The sequence below is a fragment of the Mauremys mutica genome, chromosome 3 (genome assembly GCF_020497125.1).
Source record: "Mauremys mutica isolate MM-2020 ecotype Southern chromosome 3, ASM2049712v1, whole genome shotgun sequence".
NCBI classification, from domain to species: domain Eukaryota; kingdom Metazoa; phylum Chordata; order Testudines; family Geoemydidae; genus Mauremys; species Mauremys mutica.
The window spans coordinates 210,099,518-210,124,011 of record NC_059074.1 but is presented as its reverse complement, the minus strand read 5'-3'; the positions used below and the strand labels follow the sequence as shown (position 1 = coordinate 210,124,011).

General features: G+C 42.7%; 1 protein-coding gene across 2 annotated transcripts in view; it reads left to right on the top strand.

Moving 5' to 3' along the window:
• ABHD12 (abhydrolase domain containing 12, lysophospholipase) overlaps positions 1–24,494 on the top strand; it is an 80,446-nt gene that overhangs the window by 24,466 nt on the left and 31,486 nt on the right. The window contains exons 1-2 of one of the 2 annotated variants that reach the window (XM_045009028.1): positions 3,024–3,282; positions 21,819–21,943. In XM_045009028.1, the coding sequence (XP_044864963.1) occupies positions 3,140–3,282; positions 21,819–21,943 (268 nt within the window). In that variant the 5' untranslated portion in view covers positions 3,024–3,139. Of the gene's footprint in view, positions 1–3,023; positions 3,283–21,818; positions 21,944–24,494 lie in introns of those variants that run through there. The other variant, XM_045009029.1, reaches the window with a different exon arrangement.

Below are 24,494 nucleotides of genomic sequence, written 5' to 3'. Positions count from 1 at the left end.
TGGCTGCTGCTGCGGATTCCATGACAGACACAGACCCTTAATCATGCTGAAATGTATGTAGCAACATTATATGTAAAGTGATTAACATAAACTAAAATTATGACCAAAATATGATTACACGTCTGGGGAAGGAGTTAACCTCTTTCTCAAAGACAAAGGACAAGCTGACACCTCTAGCCAGGTGCAATCAAAGCTGATAGGCAATTACCGGTCAAGTGGCCATTCTTTGGCAGTGAAGGAGGGGCAGGAACAGATTGATTTGCATTTTAACAAACAACAACATAGAACCTCTGTCCCCAGTTTCCCATAAGACTCCATGGCTCCATTCTCACAGATGGAAGGAACTTTATCTAGGGGGAACACGCAGGAAAATGCATTTCAAAGGATGACTGGACTGTAAAAGTGAGGGGCAAAACACCCTGGGTAATATCTCTTTCTTTATCTCTCACTATGAGAGGGAGGGATAGCTCAGTGGTTTGAGCATTGGCCTGCTAAACCCAGCATTGTGAGTTCAATCATTGAGGGGGCCATTTAGGGATCTGGGGCAAAAATCTGTCTGAGGATTGGTCCTATTTTGAGCATGGACTAGATGACCTACTGAGGTTCCTTCCAACCCTAATAGCCTATGATTCTATGAAGTGAACCAGACTTTGGGAGGAGGTTTAACCTGAGAATTTAGTCAGCCACATTGCTAGGAGCATGTGTTAAGGTTTTTATCTTGAACCAGTATATTAAGTCTTAGCTACTAGGAAGGATTTTATCTTTATTTCTCTTGTAACTATTTCTGACTTTAATATCTTGTACGTGAACTCACTTAAAATCTCTCTCTTTATAGTTAAATAAACTTGTTTTATTCTTTAATCAAAACTTATCCAGGGTTGTGTTTAAAATGAATTGTTTGGTAACTCAGATTAAAGTAGCAAACCATTGTACATTGACCCCCTTACAGGGGCAACGGACCTCTAATATATGAACTGATCACAAAAGCCATTTTTGAGGAAAATTTAGGACTGGGCATGCATTGGGGTCACCCTGCAAATAGTAACCAAGGCATCTGGGAACCAAAGCATGGCTGGTGTATAGCTTGCAGGCTACAGCTATACATAGATACTCAGGATGTGGTCTGCGCCTGTCTGCTGTTTGAGAGTGGCCCAGGTTGGAAGTTACAACAGCAAAGCGTTGTGAGGCACTCCAAGTTGCGTGATGACACAACCCCTCATTGATCTGGATTGCACCGCAGAATGTGATAATGCATCCTTACAGAGGATAAATTCTGTGATTATTTAGGTCTAAGGTCCTACAAGATTATCAGCATGGGTGCAAAGGTTCACCCATCTGGTTCTTGTTGAGGTCTTTAATCTGGAATGCTATTGTGACATAAGCTTTTATTTTAGAAATTTTTGCTTAGATGATGGCAGTGGGCCCATAGAAAACTACTGAACCGGTAGTTTGACTACTATGAACATCTCCCAAAAGTCTCAAAGACTTTTGATTCTGGATATGGTGTGATACCAAATAAACAATTAGAATTGACAAGATATATTTGTTGAGAATCCTGAAATCCTTTTAAACTGTGTTCTTCTAGGCAATGCTGGGAGAAGTGTATTGAAGACAAGCTCTTTAAAAGAATCTTCATATAATTTTAAACAGTCTTTTTTGTTTATTTTTATAAGAACGAGACAGGAGAGGAAGAAAGTAGTTTTTTTTTAGCCGTTTATCATCTGTAGTTAAAATATGCCCAATGCAAGATTATATGTGTAACTTTTCCAAATCTATATTAAGATTACTGTGTTAAAATTTAACTGTGCTGGAAAAAAAAACAAGTGACAAATATGTCCACAAGTCTTTCATGCAAATGCAGTAACTTTTCAGATAGCTGCAGAGCTAATTGGGATGTAAAGTCTCCAGCTGTGACAAAGTAACTTGTATTACCAGGCAGTGTGATTTGAAAGGTATTAGAGAGGCAAAGTGGGTGAGGTAATACTGGTGAAAGAGACAACCTTGTCTCTCTCACCAATAGAAGTTGGTCCAGTAAAAGATATTACCTCACCCACCTTGTCTCTCTAATAGCCTGAGACCGACATGGCTACAATGTTGAAAGATAATGGTGGGAATACAAAGTGGAAGATGATGCTTAATGGTTGTGCAGGGACCAAGAATAACCCATTTTTCTTTTTGGGTGAAACTTCCCAGATTTAATTTTAGTCTAACGGTGATGTGTGGGGATGGACACAGAGAGAGACTTTACAGAGACCTCTTCCCAGAGTTTTGAGGTTAGACAAGGTATTTTTTTGCAGGTGGGGGAACAGTTGGACTTGGTCAGCACTTCTGAAAATTCAGGCCCAGAGTTGAAGTCATGGGGGCTCAGTATTTAGGGAGGAACGCTGTGATTTTCCTACTCAGAAGGGGTGATGTGTGATTTAACTAGGAGAGGCATGAGGAAGGTGGCCTGCTCTGGATAATGTGTTATCATCGTCAATGCAAATCCGAAGTTGTACAGCCCTGGCACTGTAACCCTGGGTGCTAAGGAAGGCTGAAGAAGGCTGGATTGACATTTTCTCTTCGGGTCGTCTCCATAGCTGCTCTGTTGAAGTGGCAGTGAGGGTAGTGGTGGCCAAACTCAGCGACCGCCTCCGTTGGCCCTGGTGCAGGTTGGGCAGCTTTCTCCACGCAGACGTAGTGGTTGGGATGGAAGAGCTGCCTGTGTTGCCCCACGTGTCCAGTGACCTCCGCCTGGGCAGCACAGGGGTGCCCAGACCCTGGAAGGGAGCTTCCCTGGCGCTGCCTCCAGAGGCCCGGATACCACCCCCCACAGGTGCCGCCGTGGGCCTGTGCCCGCTGCCCGCACTCAAGATGGCCGCCGTGGGCCAGTGCCCGCTTGCCCGCACTCAATATGGCCGCCAGGGGCTCGCTAGCCATCTTTGGTGTGGGCAGGAGAAGCTGGGCCCACCCTAGCGGCGAGTCATGCAGTCACGTGGTCTCGCCACCGCCTCTGATTGGCGGGGGCGGGGCGGGTCGCGGTCTCGCCGCCGCCGCCGGTGCGATGTAGGGAAGGGCCGGGCCTGAGCGCGGTGACAGGAGCCGCCTCCCCCGGTGCTGCGGGCGAGAGACGGGCCGAGCCGCGCCGCGCCGCCGCGGGATGAGAAAGCGGAACGAGTCCGTGACGCTGGAGCATGAGCGCCCCGCCGGCCCGCCCGAGCCGGGCTGCAGCCTGAGGCACAGCCTGCGCCTGGCCGGCGCCCGGCCCCACGGCGAGCCGGTCATGAAGCGGCCGCTCGGCAGGTGAGGGCGGCGCAGCGTCCCGGCCGGGCGAGCCCGGCTCGAGCCCCGCCCCCGGCGAGCCTGAGCCGAGCCCCGCATCCCCTGCCCGGGACGGGTCTCGCCCCCCGGGTCCCGGCCAGTGAGCCCCAGCCGAGTGCGGCTCCCGTAGGGCGCCCGGACAGCAAGTGTGAACAACCGGGAGGGGGTTGGCGGTAATAGGCGCCTCTGTAAGAAAAAACCCCAAAATCGGGACATCTGGTCACCCTACTTGGTCGCTGCAGGGCCGGTGCCAGGCCCCCCGTCCCCAGGCAGTGCCGCCGGGGAGCCCGGGGTCTGGGGCTCCTGCACCCCGGGAGAGCAGACGGGCGGGATGGGGCGGTTCCCGGGGAGCGGCTGGGGGTGCTGGCAGCGCGGGGACGTGTCACCCCCGGGTTCGTTTATAAATCACCTGACTCTGCTTATCGCGGCGGTGCCTGTAAAGCACAGCGCCGAGGCTGACTCAGGCCAGCAGCGACTGAAGGGGTGTTGCTGCTTTGTGTCCCAGTGCCCTTTGGGCTGCCCCGTTCGTGTGGAGGCAGGTTTTCGCGTCTCACAACAGCCATTAGTAGTCACACCCTCGCTGGTAGTCTCATCACAAAAGCAAAGGCCTGCAGGGCTCGGAGCATGGAGATCTGTTGGAAGAAACCCAGACCTCCTTGAGAAAGTGAATAGTTTTTCAACAACTGAATCACATTTAGGGGATCATGGGGGGGAAAGGCTTTGTGCTATTTTTGAGTTCTGGGAGTGAAAGAAAATTCTTCTTATAAACCAGTTAGGATTAATCCTTCCCAAAGGAATACTTACACACAATCCATGTGGAAAAATACAACTGTGACATGAGTTTTGGTATTATTTCTGTGAAAAACAGATCTTCCTGATCCCCCAAAAGGGGTGAAATACAATGCTATCCTGTAATAGGCAATACACTTATAAATGAGAACCTTATTGATGTATCTTTTGCCTTCAGTTTCTTATGTAAATGCCCAAAGATATTTTATTATTGAGGCAAGAGCTTTGTGGTTTGGGTTGCTGCAGCCAGATTGTATTTATGAAGGATAAAAACACCGTGTAAAACTTTGAGTGCCTATTAGAAACCTACAGGTTATCCTTTTCTTCTATTGCTTAATTACCACATACATTTTTCATTCATCTATTTTAAAGTTATTTTTGTTTAGTCATTTCTCTGTACTGAGGCAAGCTTTTGTGCTGTTTCTGTGCAAATTTTGGCTTGAACACTGCCGATGAAAGATGTCTTAAAAGAGAAAATACTCATTGGTAGCATTTATGCTTAAATTTATGACCTACAGCTAGCAGGTGGATGTGCTGTCAAAACTGGTACATTAGCACAAATATTTGATAATGGAGGATGGCATTCATTTGATCTTGTTTCAGATTGAATAACTGCACAGTTGATCAGCTTCCCTTAGTGTTCTATTTGTGTAACAATTTTAAAATCTAATCTATGTCTGAACAGATTACTTTAAAAACAAGTCTTAAATAAATGACCGGTCAATTCCAGCAAGTCTCGTTTTGATGACTCTCTAAAACAGGACATTTTGTGGCAACATCTGGGAGATTTAAAACAAAATATTTTTATTGCATTACCTATTAAATAATACAGTATTGTTAATTGATACTCATTTTCTCTGGGCTCTCAAGTTTTCAATGTACTGTAATGTTTATACTATACAGATTAATTTATATAAGTTGTTTTGGAGAGGGATGTTGAAAGAAACTTCAAGTTTTGGCAGCTGGATGGGGAACATTTAGGGTTTCTGGAGTCTGGGAAGGTGTGTCAGACAGTTTGGGATTGTGGGATAAGCATATTAGCTGCATGTTCCTGATGAAGTGGTCATCAGTGAAATAGCTAATGACCACCAAAATGTTAGTGATAGATTTCAGAGTCAGTATGATTTTGGAGGAGAATGGGGATGTCTGTATTTCTCAGAATTATTGTCTTAGGCCTGGTCTACGCTCCAGAATTAGGTTGAAGGAAGCCGCCTTAAGTTGACCTGTTAATGTATGTGTCTACACTACTGGGTCCTTTACGCTGGCCTAAATCGCCTCTAATGTCAACTTCTGTAATCGACCTCTGCAAGAGGCACAGCGCTCAATTCGATTTTCATGGGTCGACTGCGAAGTAGTGCAGACGCAGCATTGTGTAAGTCGACTTAATTGGCCTCTAGGTGGTGTCCCACAATGCTCATCTGTGACCGCTCTGGAGATCATTTTCAACTCTGCTGCGCTGCAGCCAGGTACACAGGAAACAGGCCCTGCCCTGCTAAAGCCCTGGGAATTTTTGATTTCCCATTTCCTGTTTGATCAGCATTGGGAGCGTGCTAGCTTGAGCACAGCTGATCATGGAGACTACACACCCCAAATGTGTTCCAGCCTGGTGTGCATAGGAGGTGGTGGATCTCATCGCTGTGTGGGGAGAAGAGTCTGTGCAGGCAGAGCTCTGATCCAGCAGAAGAAACGCTGACATCTATGCCAAGATCGCTCGTGGAATGGGGGAGAAGGGCTACACGAGGGACACACTCATTCTGGTGCTGAACCTCACACATGCCCGTTCTACTCACCACTGCTGGAACAGCAAAACAGCACAGTGAATGGTTCTGATTATGGCTTGCACCTACTGTAATAAAGGGTTATTTTATGAAAATGGCCTTGCAATGGAAACATTTTATGCACGTACAATGGTCCCTTTCTTTTTTCCCATGACTGACAGCTGGAAATGTGTCCTTCGTCATGTCATCAACACATGAAAGCAGATTTTTGCTGATTAGAAGGAGGAGAAAGAGAACGCGGGAGGACATGCTCACCTAGATAATGAGCACCTTTGGGACAGCTGAGACAGAACTGAGAGTGTGGAGGATTTCACTGTCTGAGAAGCAGCAAAGAATCCTGTGGCACCTTATAGACTAACAGACGTTTTGCAGCATGAGCTTTCGTGGGTGAATACCCACTTCTTCAGATGCAATACCCACTTCTTCTTGCATCTGAAGAAGTGGGTATTCACCCACGAAAGCTCATGCTGCAAAACGTCTGTTAGTCTATAAGGTGCCACAGGATTCTTTGCTGCTTCTACAGAACCAGACTAACACGGCTACCCCTCTGATACTGTCTGAGAAGTTAGACATAGACACGGAGAGCAGACAAGCTTCCCATGAGCATGAGTGTGCGGCGCAGGATGAGATGCTTCAGATTATGAGGGACCAATCAGACATGTTGAGGCATCTGGTTGAACTGCAGGAAGAGAAGCAGAAGGGTAGAGTCCCTCTGCAGACCCTGGTGGACAGCCTGCCAGCATCATCTGGCGCGGGATCACCTTCTCCCAAGCGTTCCAAGAGGCGTGGGTGAAAATTCCATTATCTCTTTCACTTAACTTGGGGGTAGGGTGCAAGGAACAGAAGGCGCCTGTTCACAGACCTTTGATGGTCTAGAATGTGGTGTTATGTTACACAGCTGAGAATGTTTCTCCTGTTCCAACTTCATAACCCCTTTTCCCCAAAGCTAACTTTTGTTTCTGTTCTCCCTCTTTACTTATGTCTGTGAAATAAAGTAAATGGATTCAAGAAATAAATGTTCTTTATTGAGTAGAAACAGTGGGCTTGGGCGGGGGGTGGCTTTACAGGGACAGCGATACAAGCCAGGTGAAGCTTTGGGAAAGCGCAGGGCAGACAAGCAGCTCACATTACTGAGACTCATTATTGAAATGGCTTTTCAAAGCCTCGTGGATACGCAGTGCCCCTTGCTGTGCCCTTCTTATTGCCCGGGTGTCTGGCTGCTCAAAAGTGGCTGCCATGCGATCTGCCTCAACCGCCCACCTCTGTAGAAAATTTCCCCCCTTTTCCCCCACAGATATTATGGAGCACACAGCTGGCAGCTATAACCATGGGGATGTTCTATTCTAAGGTCCAACCTTGTTAGTAAATTTCTCCAGCGCCCTTTTAAATGACCAAAGGCGCATTCAACCAGCATTCTGCACTTGCTGAGCCTATTGTTGAACCGTTCCTTACTGTTGTTCAGATGGCCAGTGTATGGCTTCATAAGATATGGGAGCAAGGGGTAGGTTGGGTCCCCCAGGATAACTACAGGCACCTCAACATCATCAGTGTTTGTTTTGTGGCCTGGAAGGGAAGTCCAGGATTGAAGCTTTTTGAACAGACCTGAGTTCCTAAAGATGTGCACATCATGAACCTTTCCCGACCATCTTACGTTGATGTTGGTGAAACGCCCCCTGTGATCCACCAGTGCTTGCAACACCATTGAAAAGTATCCCTTTTGGTTTATGCACTCTTTGGCAAGGTGGTCTGGTGCTAAATAGGGATATGTGTGCCATCTATCTCCCACTGCAGTTAGGGAACCCCATTGTGGCAAAACCATCCACTATGTCCTGCACGTTTCCCAGACTCACTATCCTTTATAGCAGAAGTCAATTAATGGCCCTGCACACTTGGAGCACAGCAGTGTCCATGGCTGATTTACCTACTCCAAATTGATTCCCCACTGACCGGTAACTGTCTGGTGTTGCAAGCTTCCAAATAGTGATCGCCACTCGCTTCTCCACTGTCAGAGCAGCTCTCATTTTTGGGTTGCTGAACTGCAGGGCAGGGGAAAGCTCTGAACAAAGTTCCTGGAAGGCAGCCTTCTGCATTCGAAAGTTCTGAAGCCACTGCTCATATCCCATACCCGCAAAACAGTGCGGTCCCACCAGTCAGTGCTTGTTTCACAGGACCAGAAATGGTGCTCAACCGAGTACAGCTGCTCTGTGACTGCCAGCGGCAACTCTGAATTGTTTTTTTCAATGGCTGCAGCAGGGCTGCTTGCAGGACATTGCTATGTTCCGTGGGGCGGACCCTACTTTGGTTCTGGAAATACTGCAGGAGAAGGTGTGAGGTGTTTGAGATGGTCACAACAAGAGTGCACAACTGAGCAGGCTCCATGCTTCTGGGGTTATGGTGTATGCACAGGGTTTTAAGGCACGAAAACCACTGGGGGGTTTGCCATTGATATGAGGGAGAGAGGACTGTGCATCATGGGATGCTGACGTAGTGTTCCCATTCTCCCCTGCGACAATGTTTTGGTCCTATGAGGCATTGCACAAACTTCCCAAAACACACTGCGGCAAGTTGCACTTTAGAATAGCTATCCATGATTCACTGCTTTGTGCATTGATACAGGCGCTGCTAGTGAGGACACACTCCATCGAGACAATGAGCATGGTGTGGTCACGCACAATCGACTTGATTGGGAGGCTTGAGTTCAAATTAGATAAAGTCAACTTAATTTTGTAGTGTAGACAAGCCCTTAGTCTGCAGACTCAGGGAAACAACACATCTGTTAGACTAAGTTAATGCTTTTAACCTTTCCTGCATAAACACAAAAGATATTTACTTTTAAAATAATAGCTTAGACTGTTGCTCAGCTCTGCAGCAAAAGTCGATCATGTGGCTGATCCTATGATTCTGGAATGCACTATGCTGTGAAAGTAATGCCAGTTGTGTTTATTACAGTGCTAGTGAATGGTGACTTTAAAGTAGTAGCACAGCATTAGCCTGGGCTTCCCAACAGGATTTACTGCATTTTAACTTAATTAAGGTGGCTCAAGTGCACCTCTTCAGAGCAACATAAGCACTAAACAGCAAAGTAATCATAAATGTAGGTAATGTTTGCAGAATACAGTACTAATCTACAAGGAGTAGCCTACCACCATCAATCAATATGTTAAATCACTCTAGTAACCTTTCTGTCCCTCTGTTTCAGTTCATGCTGCCACTCAGCGTTCATACATCCCAGAACGGAGAATCATACTGAAGTGCACAAACACCTGTTTGTTTAGCTATTTTGTTGTAACATATTATGAATATACATTTGAAAATGGTTGTGTACATTTGGATAAGATTTGTGTGGTTTGGTTAATGTATATTGTAGTTGATGTGACTTTTTTAGTGGTAATGTAGATGTTGCTTTTCAGAAGGTAAGAAATAAGTGTATTTAATCAATGCTTGAATTCTTTGTCTGGTATATGGTAATACTAAAACTGTAAATATTATATAGTCACGTTTTCAGAAATGTTCACTAATCTTATGGACCTCCAATTCCTGTGTTCCTACCTTGAGAAACTTTCAGCACTTCTGAAAATCAGTTTCTTCTCAGTTCAGGCACAAAAAATTAGTGAATGATTTTGAAAACAGTAGCCATCATTATTAAATATAGCATTGGAACATTCAAGTGTAGGCTATACCATTGCAGCATGAACTAAGTTCTTGGTATCGATCTACCTACAAAAAAGGTCTTGTAATTTATCTTTAAGATCTAAACTACTTCCAGTGCTGGCTGGTTTAAAAGCAGGATCTTCAAGCCTGCTGAAGATTGGTATGTTACAAAACCATCTTTGCCCCCACCCCTTTAAAAATGTAAATAACACCGGTAAAGCAATATCACTATAAACTTCCAAAAAGTGGACTTGATTCTTCTGAATCCAAATTTTATTGGAGATTAGAAACAATTTTATAAGTGTTAAGCAAAAGCACCACTTAATTTTAGCATCATTGATCAAAGAAATGTTCTACTCTTAAAAATGGTCACTTGATTCTCTTGTCAAATCCTTTGCTGTTGTTCCTTTATTTTGTTTTTATTAGAATGATAATTTCAAAGTGCTTCCTGTCTGAGTTAATAACCAGAACCTGGGCTTAATAAATGGCTGAGGAATTTCACTTGGGTAATAATCATATTGTGGGCTAATAGGAAGGCCTTTAACTTAATATTATCAAATGTTAATTTAAAAAATAAGATTTAAAAAATGCTACAATCCTCTCCTCCGCTGCCCCAACCAAAATTGTCTGTCAAACTGCTGAAAGATTTTAACAATTGCCTTTCCTCTCTTCTCTCCTCCCATGTTTCTCCAATGTGGGGAACAATGTATGAGAGACACCCAGAATGAAGAATACAAAAAATTGTTCGTAAAGGAGACTTATACCCTGTGGGATGCATTCCTTCAGTGTAAATAACTGTGTTTAGCTTCTGTTTCATGATTATTTCTGATGTAGATACATTCTAATAGTGAATGGACACCACATTTGTGTGAACATAGATAACTTTGGGATTGAAATGAGGGACATTTGAGCGAGATATCACATCCTATTATTGCACTTATCATAATTGGAAGGCGGAAAGAGGGTTCTTCATCCACCCCTCACTCCCAGTTCTCTTTCTAATGAATGATATTTGGGAAACAGGTATCAGTGGGCATTTGGTCAAAATTTAGACAATTTAGTTTTGTACTACCCTCTGATTTTCTTTTTCAAAGCTTTGTATTTGACAGTAAATTTGAGTATTTAAAATGACATTAGCAACTTGAATTTTTTGGAGCAGACTAATTTAAAATTAATTTTTCTGATAATACTTCTAAATTTTCTAATACTAAAAAAAGGAAAGGCTTTTCTAGTTCCCTCTCCTGTGTTTGTAAGGGTCTTTTGGGTGGGCCTAAAAGCAATATCACTAAACAGGCGTGGGCCTCGCCCTCTCCCCCTTCTTTTTAACATGCTTGCCTTTTGCCTCTTCAGTGTCAGCTTTGCTGCTGCTGCTAGGATACACCCTCTTGCTGAGCCCAGGGGAAGAACACACACACGAGCTCTTTCCAGAACAGGGCATGAGTAGTATTGTCAGGTTAGTGTATAGGACAGAAAGTGCAAATGACCATCAACAAAGCAGTGCCACTGACTATACACAGTGCTGTCAAATACAGAGTAAACAAATTGGAAAAAAAAATGAAACGTGTGATTATGTAGTGTTATTTTGACAAATAACATTTGCAGAATTTTGCTGAATTTTAAAATATCGTGCACAGAATTTAAATTTTTTTTGGCACAGAATTCCCCCCAGGAGTAATACTTCCCAAATATGGTGACCTGCACCTGTATCTGGAGGCGTGATGAGTGTTGATAAGGCTGAGATTCAGATATGCCCTTTCTCCCTTAAGGTTCCTTCTAACTTTCATATCAGTGAATCTTCACCAAAGTGTTACTGACCTATTTTCTTGTTTAATTTTTCTCAAACACTTCTAAAAAATTGTGATTAAACTAAACAGGGATAATTTCAGCGACATTTTGTTTTGGTGAAATTTGGATTTATAAGGGGAAAATTTACCGGAATAACTGTTCTAGAATAACTCCTTGTGTGGACACTCTTATTCCAGAATAAATCTCCACATGGGGAGTCATTCCAGAATAGCTATAGCACTCTAAATACACCCTGCCTTATTGTGGAGCAACTTCCTCATGTAAACAAGCCCTAACTCTTCATCAAGTATGTAAGATCTGTAACAGAGTTTGAAAAATCCACATGCAAGTTGTGAGTAGGAAACTTTTTTCCTCCCTGGAGGAAGGGGAGCCTAAGCCGCCATTATCTGCAGAACTAGCTTTCACTTAGAAACAAATCCAAGTCCTCTTCCGTAAACTTCTGGTCCTTATAGTTGAAAAAAACTTTCCAAACATGAATAGAAGCTGTGTTGTTTGCTAAAGCTTGTGACAGACAGCTATCCAGTGCTAATGTTGCTCAGAGCTTTCCTGAGCCCCAGCAGAGTTAAAATAAAATGTTCTAGTTAATTTCACAGCTGATTTGGGCAGTAGCAAAGCTTAGAATCATGTCAGTTTCATTCTGCTGCTGTTTATGAAAGATGTGAACATCAGCAGAGACAGTCACTGGAGCTATTGATGGGTTTGTAAGGGCTCAAATGGAAGCTGGAGTACTGATAACTTTGCAGGGGCGGCGGAAGGGAGGGTATCTTACTGGAGAAGAAAGTACATTCTCCATTCCAGCCACCAGAGTTGGGCTTAAAGTGTAGGCCCTCTACTTAGTGGGTGGAGGGAGAGCCAAGGACATCAAGAAGGCTGAGGTGTTTAATGCCTATTTTGCTTCAGCCTTCACTAAAAAGGTTAACAGATACTCAACACAATTAATATTAACGAGGGAGAAGGAACACAAGCCAAAACAGGGAGAGAACAAGTTGAAGAATATTTAGCTAAGTTTGATGTATTCAAGTCAGCGGTCCTGATCAAATTCATGCTAGGATATTTAAGGAACTAGCTGAAGCAGTCTCAAAATAGCTAGCAGTTATCTTTGAGAACTCATGGGGGATAGTGAGGTCCCAAAAGAGTGGAGAAGGGCAAACATAGTACCTATCTTTAAAAAGGGGAGTAAAGAGGCCCCCCGGGAATTATAGACCAGTCAGCCTAACTTCAGTATCTGGAAAGATACCGGAACAAATTATTAAACATTCAGTTTGTAAGCACCGAAAGGATAATAGGGTTGGTTTTGAGGAACAACCAGCATGGATTTGTCAAAAACAAATCATGTCAAACCAACCCAGTTTCCTTCTTTGACACATTACTGGCCTAGTAGATAGGGGGAAGCCAGTAGATGTGAGAGGTCTTGGTTTTGGTAAGGTTTTTGACACGGTCCCACATGACGTTCTCATAAACAAACTAGGGAAATGATCATTTAATCTAGAAAACATAAGGTGGGTGCACAACTGTTTGAAAGCACGTAGGGAAAAGAGTAAATGGGTTGCTGTCAAACTGGGAGGGCATATCTTGTGGGGTCCTGCAGTAGTCAGTCATGGGTCAATTGCTAGTCAGTATTTTCATTAATGACTTGGATAATGGAGTGGAGAGTATGCTTATAAAATTTGTGGGTGACATCAAGCTGGGTGGGATTGCAAGGATTTGGGAGCACAGGATTAGAATTCAAAATGATCTTGACAAATTGGGGAATTGATTTGAAATCAACAAGATTAAATTCAGTAAAGATAAATGTTTAATATTACGCTTAGGAAGGAAAAATCAACTACACAATGGGGGATAACTGGGTAGGTGGTAATAGCGCTGAAAAGTATCTGAGGTTATAGTGGATCACAACTTGAATATGAGTCAACAATGTGATGCAATTACAAAAAAGGCTAATATTTGGTGGTGTATCAGTCAGAGTGCTGTATGTAAGACACGGGAGGTAACTGTCTTGCTGTACTCAGCGCTGATGAGGCCTCATCTGGAGTACTGTATCCAGTTCTGGTGCCACACTTTAGGAAAGATGTGGACAAACTGGAGAGTCTGGTGTAGAGCAAGAAAAATGATAAGGACTTAGAAAACCTGACCTACGAGGAAAGATTTAAAAACACTGGGCATGTTTTAGTCTTGAGGAAAAAAAAGCTTGAGGCAGGATTGGGTAAGTCTTCAAATATGAGAAGGGCTGTTATAAAAGAACTGTGATCAATTGTTCTCCATGTTCTCCGAAGGAAGGATAAGAGGAAACGGGCTTGATCTGCAGCAAGGCAGATTTAGGTGACACATAGGAAAAACTTTCTAACTCTCAGGATAGTTAAGCTCTGGAACAGGCTTCCAGGGGAGGCTGTAGATTCCCCATCACTGGAGGTGTTTAAGAATGGGATTGGTCTGGGGGTTTACTTGGTCCTGCTTCAGCTCAGGGGGCTGGACTTGATGCCCTTCCAAGGTCCCTTCCAGCCCTACATTTCTATGATTTCACAACAGAAAAAAGATGCTTTTGTTTTTTTTTAAATGGAAGCTCAGAATTTGCAGAATGTAGCCAAAAATTGTGAAGAGACTCTGGTTCTTTCAGCATAGCAGTACCAGAAAAAAAACCAAAGCTATTCTGCAAAATCATCTTAAACAAATCCTGTTACATGTGATATTTGATTTCATAAGTGGTAATGGCGTGGAGAAAAATGTGTAAAGGGTTATCCTAGGGAATGCTGGAGCAAAGATGTTCCTAGAATTTAAGACTGTCATTTCACACTGGAGCAGTTCTGGTGTATAAACAAGATCTGTGTTGCACAAGATGAGCTAAAGGAAAGTAAACAACCTTTAAATGCTAATCCCCATGCCTGGTTTCGATCCCAAAAGTTCATTGTTGCAACCACCCTTGGGTGCAATTATTAAGTGTTTGCAATGTACTATGTAGGTGCTAAGCACTTAAAATAACTGTAGCATCTGCTTAGTTCTTCTTCCAAGTTTTTAGTAGTTTTCTTGTGACATATGCATAATTCCCATCAACACTAATGTGAATTAGACTCATATGTTGGAAAATAATGTCGCTATTGTCTGTACTGTACACTCAACATATGTTGATATATTTTAATTATATTGCCACTCTTTCCATTCTTATTTTCTGTTACCTTCAAGGGGATGGGAGGATTTGTTTGTGACCTTGTTTCAGGTTACTTTTACTAATTTATAGGTGATCTGGAACTGGGTGCCTATTGTAGAATACAGTAACTCCTTGCTTAACGTTGTAGTAATGTTCCTGAAAAATGCTACTTTAAGGAAAACGATGTTAAGTAAATCCAATTTCCCCATAAGAATTAATGTAAATGGGGGGGTTAGGTTCCAGGGAATTTTTTTTTTCACCAGACAAAAGACTATATTTTATACATACACACATATACACACACACACATACACATACTATAAGTTTTTAAACAATTTAATACTGTACACAGCAATGATGATTGTAAAGCTTGGTTGAGGTGGTGAAGTCAGAGGGTGGGATATTTCCCAGGGAATGCCTTACTGCTAAATGATGAACTAGCACTCAGCTGAGCCCTCAAGGATTAACACATTTTTGTTAACGTAGCCTCACACGCTACAAGGCAGCACGAATGGAGGGAGGGGAGACAGCATGGCAGAGAGAGATGGAGACACACACTGTGTGAGAGAGAGAGATGGGCATTGCCCCTTTATGTACACTCACCCCACTCTTAAGCACACTGCCTTTTTAAGTAGATCAGCAAGTTGAGACAGCAGCTGCTGCCAGCAAGCTCCCTCCGTCCTGAACCGTGTCCTGTCCCCGCCACTCTGTGGAGATGGCCTGATGGGGTAAAGGAGCGAGGGAGGGGGATACCCTGACATTAGCACCCCTCTTTCCCCCCTCCCGATTGCACAGCAAGCAGGAGGCTCCTGGGAGCAGCACCAAGGCAGAGGGCAGGAGCAGCACAGGGCAGTGGGGGGAGGGACAGCTGAACTGCCCATCAATTGATAGCCAACTTAGGAGAGTGGGGAGCTGATAGGGGGGCTGTTGATCCACCCTGGTTCCAAGCCCCCACCATCTAGCTCCAATGGGCTGCTCTTCCTGCAAGCAGTGGAGAAAGCAGGTGGCAGCCAAACAATGTTATAAGGGAGCATTGCACAACTTTAAACGAGCATGTTCCCTAATTGACCAGCAACGTAACAATGAAACAGCGTTAACCTGGACGACTTTAAGTGAGGAGTTACTGTACCAAAAGGGATGGACTAATTGTGATAGACATGGTAATTTCCTGCAATATCCTTGAAAAACCTTATTGTATCTTATGCAAAGTTTATGTCTATTGTGGGGGTGGGGCTGTATGTAACCTCTCTAGCCGGGAGATGTGATGTGAGGCCAGGAAGTTCAAAGAATTATATTGACATCGTGTTGACAAGAATAGATTTTTAGTGACAAAAAGTGTGGTATAGATTTCATGGGAAATACCCAGGGAGAGTTTAATACAGATTCCCTATCTCCGGTTATGGAAAAACTCAGCCTTTTGAAGCTACATCGTGAGAAAAGGGATGATTGATAATTACCTGTTCCAAAGGCCCAACCTGTGAAAAGAACCAGGCTTATGTGTCCAGGCTGGGCTCTGGTTCAGAATCTGATACAGTTGGGAACTTGTAACCATGGGGCAAACCCAGTTGTGGGTCTCAAAGGACAGATGCCTACCAGAGCCTGAGGTTGGAGTTGAGGGTGACCGTTGTGTAAGCTTTTTAGCATGTGTGTAGGTTCTTTTACTGGTTTCTGATAATTTCTCTATAACATTTATTCTCAAGGTGAAAATGTGTTTGTGTATAAAGAGCGGTGGTGTAACTTGTAACTGCAGGCAGTACACTGGGCGTAGCCTCTGGAGAGAAAGCAAAGTGCAGACTTTAGTCCTTTGGACAGTCTGGCTTGCTGGGGCTATTGCAGGGCAGGCAGAGAACTGTACAGCCTGGAAAACCCTCTGGTCAGGAGGGAAAGATGGGTCTCGGCCCAAGAGAGGTGACAGCTGAGGAGCTGTGAGGAGTGGGTGCTCTTGAGAAACAACTGAGGGGGAATACAGGTGCAGTTGCCCTGAAACTGGCACTAATAACTTAAATCGGCCCTGATCCTTAAAGGTATTTAGGCACCTGGCTCTCAGTAAAATCAATGGAAATTAGTTGCCTAAATACTTTTGGAGGCTCTGGGCCTCACTGAATGTTTTTCTTAAAGGAGCTTGCAATCTTATTCCTCCCTAAACCTGACTTTCTTTAAAATGGTTAGAATCTCTTTGGACTGTAGGTCTCTCTTTTATAATCATATAGTGTATGGAGCTGGTAGGAGAGCTAGTAGGGAGGCCTGGGGTGTAGTGTACTGAATATGCTGATGTCACCTAACTGTTGTCTCTCTCTGATTTGGATGATGCAGTTAAGAGCATCAGCCAGCGTCTAGTTGAGACTGGGGCAAACACAACAGCAAGTTGGCTGAAGCTCAAGCCAGACAAGAGTAAGGTGATGGTGGATTGTGGAAAGCAACTGGAGGAGATGGCAGAGGTAAAACCCTTTGATGATGCGAGTACGTCAGCCATTAGTTACTAGGGTTCACATTTAGGAGAGATTTTTAACACCCCCGGCTGCTATTTGAGAATCATGTTACAGCAGTGACCAAATCAGCTCTTTTCTAGCTGTGTCTGGCAAAGCAGCTGCAACCCTTCCTTCTACATGTGGACAATTGCCACTATTGTCCATCCTCTTGTTACCTCAAGATTAGGCAATTGCAGTGTGCTCTGCATGGGACTATGCCTTGGAACCATGTGGAGGCTGAAGTTGGTGCAGCATACAGCAGTTCACTGATTGAGCAGAGCATCTTGCTCGGCACATGTGACATCAGTACAAACTCTGAGATCTGCACTGACAGCCTGTTGATCTCTGAGTGGAGTTTGTGTTGGAGAACAGTCAGTATGGAAGATCTTTCTCTTGGTGTGGATATATTGCAAAGCAAGAAAATAGCTAGTTTAGTTATGTTGCTCATTTCACTCGTATAATTTTTAACATTTCCATACTTCAGTATGGTACCATCTATTTAATGTCAATGAAAGAAGAGTGATTATAACTATTGATGGATTGAGGCTTTCGCCTGGTTACATTTTAAACAGGCATCCCCTAATGACAGGGTGTAACGTGACATTGACAATTAGTATCTGCAACGGGTGGCTGAGCAAACCAAGACATGGTTCAGTTCAGTTCTGCTTTCCAAAAAGGGGAAATGAAAGACATTCATGTGCTCTGACAGTGTGACAGATAAATGCACAGTTATCAGCATTTTACTTCTCTGATTTTACTAACGTAAGTACTCTGGGGCACGTCAACCATTTTTGCAACCCGACTGTTCTTAAACTGTAGCTTGCTCAGTTTTGATAGTGGATCAGAGTTCTTTCCTTTGTCATCTTGAACAGTATATTAGCTGTCCAGGATTCTGTCATACAGCCTTAGAGCTAAATTCCTTTCTGTTTGAAATTAATGGCAAAACTCCAATTGACTTCAGTGGGATCAAGATTTGGGACCCAGAACAACTTGTGCCCTCCCCCCCCCACTTTTTCCTCCTACAACCAGTCCTTGGCACTAATCCATCCAGTCATCCTTGGTGAGTAGGTGGTTGATGGCAAAGTAACTCATTAAGTGTTGAGAGGAGAGAAAATTGGAAAATTCTGTTACACTGACAGACCACCCAAATGAGAGAAAAAAGAGACTTTACAAAAAATAAGAGCAGCCCTTTTTATTGCAGATCACTAAAATATAACTTAAAAGGAGAGGCCGAAAAACTTAAAAACAACGAGGAGGCTGGTGGCACCTTAAAGACTAACTTAAAGACTCGTTGTTTTTAAGGATACAGACTAACACGGCTACCCCTCTGATCCTAAAAACTTAGCTATTCTGTAAGCCATCTGAAACCTCACAACTTCAAGAATGCTTACATGACATTTCAAATGTTTGGGGTGAGGGGAGATGTTTGTTGTTTTGAGGGTGTGGAATAGTTAAAATTTGTATTAAAGCTAATGTTAAAATTATATAATACACAGGTGTGTCTGTACATCTGGATGTAGTGCTTAGATTATCCAAAAGTATGAAGTTTGGTTTAGAAGTCCATAAAATACATAAAGTACATAATCTACAATAACCCAAATTTAGGTGAATAAATTTAATGATACAGTTTAGATATTAGCATCCAAATGTTTGGGTACATCACTCATGAAAAGTTATACAGAGAGTTGATTGTAGAAAGCAAATATAAGAATGAGTGTAGATTGTTCCTCAGTGATTGAGAATTTAGGATAGGTTGTCCCATAGAAAATACAAGCCATCAGGGAAGTTTGTCAGTTACTTTCCCGACTTTGCTTCTCATTGGCACTCCAGTTAATCTCTCCTGGTATTGCGGATGTTTGGTGATGTGTTCTAGATAGATGTCCCTTGACCACCTGATGGTGTCTGACACCATGAGTTGCCGCATCAGCTGAGCATAGTGCTGACCGATTCCTCATTCTCTCAATACTCGCTCGTTACTGGGGTCCTGTGTACCCACAGGGCCGTGCTTCAGGGCTTTGGCCTGGAGTAACCCATAAGGCTTCTGTCAAGGTTCCAGTTGGTTGTGTATGAGAGTAAGGGAGTATAGTTGATAGGCTCCTCTCAAGCACGACCATCTTGTAGGTAGTCAAGACTAGTGTGTTCTGTTACTACCACAAGAACCCAGAGCCCATGTGGGTTCTGCTCTCTGCTGTTGTCCAGAAGCAGGATTGGTTCCCAGCACTGGCCTGCTAAACCCAGGGTTGTGAGTTCCCTCCCTGAGGGGGCCATTTAGGGAACAGGGGTTTAAAAAAAAAACTGTCTAGGGATTTGTCCTGCTTTGAGCAGGGGGCTGGACTAGATGATCTCCTGAGGTCCCTTCCAACCCTGATATTCTATGATTTCTATGTCAGATACAAATGGGCAGAAAGTCATTGGCCAATTATGGAGCTTATGCTCTGATGTCGACACAGTGTGTGTGTTTTGGGGCCAACTTAATGCCTACTCCCCTGCTCAGTTACCATTCCCCTTCCCTCCTTTTTCCACATTACCCCCACCAGCTCCCTCCCTTCCTCATTCCTAATATCTAGAGAATATGGCGACTGGTGGTAAGGCTTGGAAATGTAATGGAAGTTTTGCTTCTTGTTCACATCTTCATTGCAGAGTTCTGGAGAGGAGGACCCAGAATTTAAAGTAGCTTTCTGTTGAACCATTCAGGATATGGGCTAGTTGGAGGAATATTTAAAATTACATTTTGAGTGACAGAGCTGGAAAAGAGATCCAGGGATTTGATTCTTCTCAGTCTTTCAGTGTTACGGCTTTTAGTTCTGCTTTGGGCACATTTCCTGTGTCAGCTCCTATAAACAGCTAATATGAAACTAATAGCATCTTGCATATTGTAATAACTGACCTCTGCTTTCATATGCAGACAGTTCCAGGTACTGAGGACTAGTTACACTTTGTCCTCAGTATGCTGAACATAGTTAGTTGTAAAGCTGATATACCAACAATCTGTTGATAAAGAGCAAGGAAACCTGAATGGCATGAAGAATTTTATTTGGATTTTGGGCATTACTCATTAAGGTCAGGGCTGGTTTCTTCACTGCACCTGGCTAGTGGATGTTCATCAATAAAGTATTTATAAATGCAATACTATATATACTGATTTAGTGTCTAATAATAAACTTGTTTTGGGAGAGAAGATATTCAGGGTCTGAAGATCTTATTTGTTGGAGCTGGTATCTTCTTAGAAAATACTTTGGAAAAAATGGTTTACAAATATAAGTAAAATTTTTATGGGAAGTTGTATTTACTTTAAAGCTGTTCAAAGCTCAGCCCAGATTTATCAGAGACCCCATATAAGAAACCTTTCTCCTCCTGTTATTTATAAATAAATATTTCCTGTATTAAATAATAAATATCCTCTTAATTGGGCAGAATATAGCTTTTATCTTGTCATGTTGTCTTCCATGCCTTAAGTGTGGTTATTTTTTTAAAAGTGACCTTGGAAAAATGGCAACACTTTACTCAAAAGATCTGTTCTTGTGCATCTTCAGAGTAACAGCTACATGTATCACTGACAAAAATTAAATTTTCCTGTACTTAAGAGCTAACACAGCTGTAAGAGGGAACAGGAGTTTCATCTACTGATAATGAAAAAGAAGGAATTGTTGAAGTACTGTGCTCCTATAAATATGTATTCCCATTGAAACGATCAAGGTCAGAAATTCATTCCTAGGAAGAAAATGTAAATTTCTGGGTCTTGAATTTTGACTAAGTGTTATGGGGAGGGAAGGCGGTTGGAGGGAAAACTACTTAAACTCTCATTAGATGATATGTCAGGTACAGGAAAACTATCAAAATTAAGGCAAAAAAACTTGAAGGAGTAGTTTTTACTGATCTAGGAATATAAAGGCTGATTCTTCTTTTAAAAGGGCACCAGTGATGATTTATTTTACGATTACCTTATTTAGAGTGCATGTTCTTCACAGCAGAAACTATGTAGTCTTCTGTGCCTAGTACAGTGCCAAGCATAATTATCAGAGTTTAATAAATAATAAACTATGCCTTGAATAATCTTGTTACCCTGTCCGTTGTCTCTCCTCCCCCATCCCTTTATTTTGTTGATTCTTTCTTGTATTATTTAGATTGTAAGCTCTTTAGGGCAGGGATAAAAGACTATCGCACTCTGCTGTAAGGTGCCTGGCATGTGTTTGGACTCAGTAAAATAAATGACTATAGATAAACTCACTTGGGTGTAATACTAGTTAAATGAACAAATAACAAATCATTGTTTAGAACATGAAAGTGTGTGTGTGTGTGTAAGTAAAACAACTGTGTAATCCCGGGGGCTTGCTGTTTTAGAGCCAGAGTCTGCTCTATTACACTGCAATTAATATTGTGTAACTCCATTGACTTCAGTGTATCTTTCTTCAGCGTAGTTATTCCAGATGTACAGCAAAGTAACTGAGATCAGAATCTGGCTCTTAATGATTCCAACAAGAAATGCACTCAAATATGTTTCAAGCAAAGATCAGAGTAGCAGCATTATGCAAACTACCTCCTCTCCACCACAGACTCTGAAATCTGGAAAGTCAGCAGAAAAAATAAAAGCTGTGGAAATCTTCTGTTCCATTCTTTGGGCTGCATCTCTTATTGTCCTGTCCTGATGTGTCATCAGTCTAAATAATATGGCTGCTTTGTTTTTCCTTTGTGCATGTATATTAGAGAAATATACTGTCCTTTTTTAAGGAATGACTGCATAAAGTCAAGTATCAAAATCCATACTTAAGCACCTAAGTGGCCTGCTAACCACTCATAGTTCCCAGTGAGAATTGATAGTGAAATTTGCTTCATAAAGCAATGCCATATTCAGGCATCATATTTTTCTTTTCTCCTCTCTTACAGGCGATATGGATTGTGGTTCCGATTACGGAAGTTGTTAATATGGTTGTTGGGAGTATACATAGCCATTCCATTTCTAGTAAAAATTTGTCCTGCTATTCAGGTGAAGCTGGTCTTCTTAAATTTTGGTAAGCATTCATGGCTTTTTTCTCTATATATTTTTTTAAAAAGTGAAGCTAATAGGACTATTTTTTTTGCCAGAGTTGCTTTTTAATTTTTTTTAGCAAATCAGACACTGTATTTGTCTACCTACTTGTGTATGTTAATGTCTGATAATTGTACCCAGGTGTGACAAATGTGTGTTGCTTTCCCCTACTTTGTCCTGTGCCAAAAAGTTGGAAAAATCCTCTGGCTGTTGTACTTCAGCCAAATAAGGTGTAGGTTGTTGGCTGCTTTTTCATATGTGGGGCAGCTGTATTTTTGGTGTCCATCAAAATTCCCTGGTGGGAACTGCCCAAAATAATTAGCAAATGGAAACACTTGGGTGCATTTAAGAAGCTCTGAATTTGTTTAACTGATGTAATATTTCCCCCCCTATCCAGTTATGGTTTGTGAAGGATATGCCTTTTTATATAATTTGAGAATTATGAGGCAGGTAGCCTCTTCAAGTTTATGGCTTAAATGCTAATTGTGAGTAACAGTATGTTTTTTTTATATGGATACAGCAGCCAAACTCCAATTAGCCTCTTAATCTGAAATGATCAAAGACTATACTTGTGGGAAAAGGAAACAAAGTAGACTGTAATCTGTAAAGGGATTATTGAAGATGCATATGGAGAGCATTCAGATGATCAAGATCCTGTTTCAGCTGAAAACAATTGAAATTGTCAACAGTGCATTAGTCTTCCAGACTGCAGTTCCTCACCCAAAAGCATTTTTAGGAGAATATACTGGCTGTAGCAGAAGAAACAGTGACTCATCAGTGGCACATTTACACCATCACTTCAAGTGTTGCAAATACTACATAGGATTTTCCATTTTATCAGATCAGCAGTCTTAGTCTTGTATTGCCTCAAGCCTTGTTTCTGCTACAAATGTTTTGCCTGCATAGCCGGACCACCAGAGCCCCAGTGAAGACGCAGCTCATACTGACAAGGAGTTTTTCTGTTGGCATAGTCACACTGCTTTCCCGAGCAAGGTTAGCTGTGCTGACAGAAGCATTCTTCTGGGAGCTGCATCGAGGCAAGGGATTTTGTCAGCAGAGCTATGTAGTCCTATATGTGGGAGTACGAGTGGGGAGGGGGTTGTTTCCCAACCACACCCATACTCCTGACTAGCACCTGTACTGACAAAACTGCCCTAGACAGGCTAACTCCAGGTCCTTCAGAGAGAGGCACAAGAGACCTTGTAATGGGAAATTATGGAATACCTGTCTGAGGGGAACTTCTTCTGTCTATGCAGTATTAACCCTTTCAGTCACTCCTAACTCAGTAGTTTGTCTGTGCCTCTCTGATAATTTTTATCATACATCTTTGGATCCTTTCTATTTTGGTTATGTCACGTTGAGCTAGGGTGACCAAACCCAAATACAGCTTTCCGTGTGAGGGTGTACCATTGATTTAATGCAATGATGCTGGCATAGTTAAAGTATTTTCAGTTCCATTCTTTATACATCCTCACATTTGATTAATGATCACTGCTATGAACTAAGCAGGTATGGGGTGGCACTGTGGAGGGGTGTGTGTAGTGGAGGTGAAGGATGAGGAGGCAGGGACCTAGTGAGGACTAGGGGACTGGTGGTGATGGTGGATGCTGGGTGGGTCCCAGAATGAGGGGAGTGGAGACAGGGAAGGGAAAGCAGGGCCCATGGGGGTGGGTGATTGGGAGGGTAACAGAAACCTGAGGAAGGGGGAAATAGCGCTGCACACACAGCCCCGGGTAAGAAGTTGAATGGGGTCATAGAGTCCCTGAAATAGAGGGGAATGGGAGGGTGGTACACAGGGAGTTTGGTGGGGTGGATGGAAGAATGCAAGGAGCCCCTGGTGGGTGCAGTGTGCTTGGCCTACAGAAGCCATGGTGATATCGAGGTCTTGTGCTAATATGGAGCAACCTGAACTGTTAGCTTAAATTTTGTGTGTTGTGGTATAAGGTAAACTAGGCACATGCACAGGTATGGGTTAAATACTCTTTTAGCAGAGGTTTTAATAGCTAGCTGCATTCCCTTACATCCTGCCTCTTTCTACACTGAACCACAAGTTGGGGTATTCAGGTTACAATACCCCAGGGCTGATGATATGTATAAAGAAACTTTTTTTTGGTAAAACTTTTACATTTTTTCCATGACCTAGAGTTTGGGAAACTTTTGCCTTAGAGGAAAAGACAAAATTTGGACAAATGTGTCACATTTCCCACCCTTGAAGAAGAGCTCTGTGTAAGCTCGAAAGCTTGTCTCTCTCACCAGCAAAAGTTGGTCCGGTACAAGATACTATTACCTCACCCACCTTGTCTCTTTAAGAAATCAGTTAGTTTTAAATAGAAAACATGTTTGGATAAATATTTTTCCTTCGGTAGCCAGCAAACTTGAAGTAGTTTTATTTAACTAATAAACAAAAATGCTGTTTTGTGTATTTTGAATTGAATTTCCATCCAAATAGAATTTGACACAAATCACAAGTAAAACATTATTCATCACTTAGGGGAAAAAAAGTATTAATTGCCATTTCCTAATATAATTAAAAT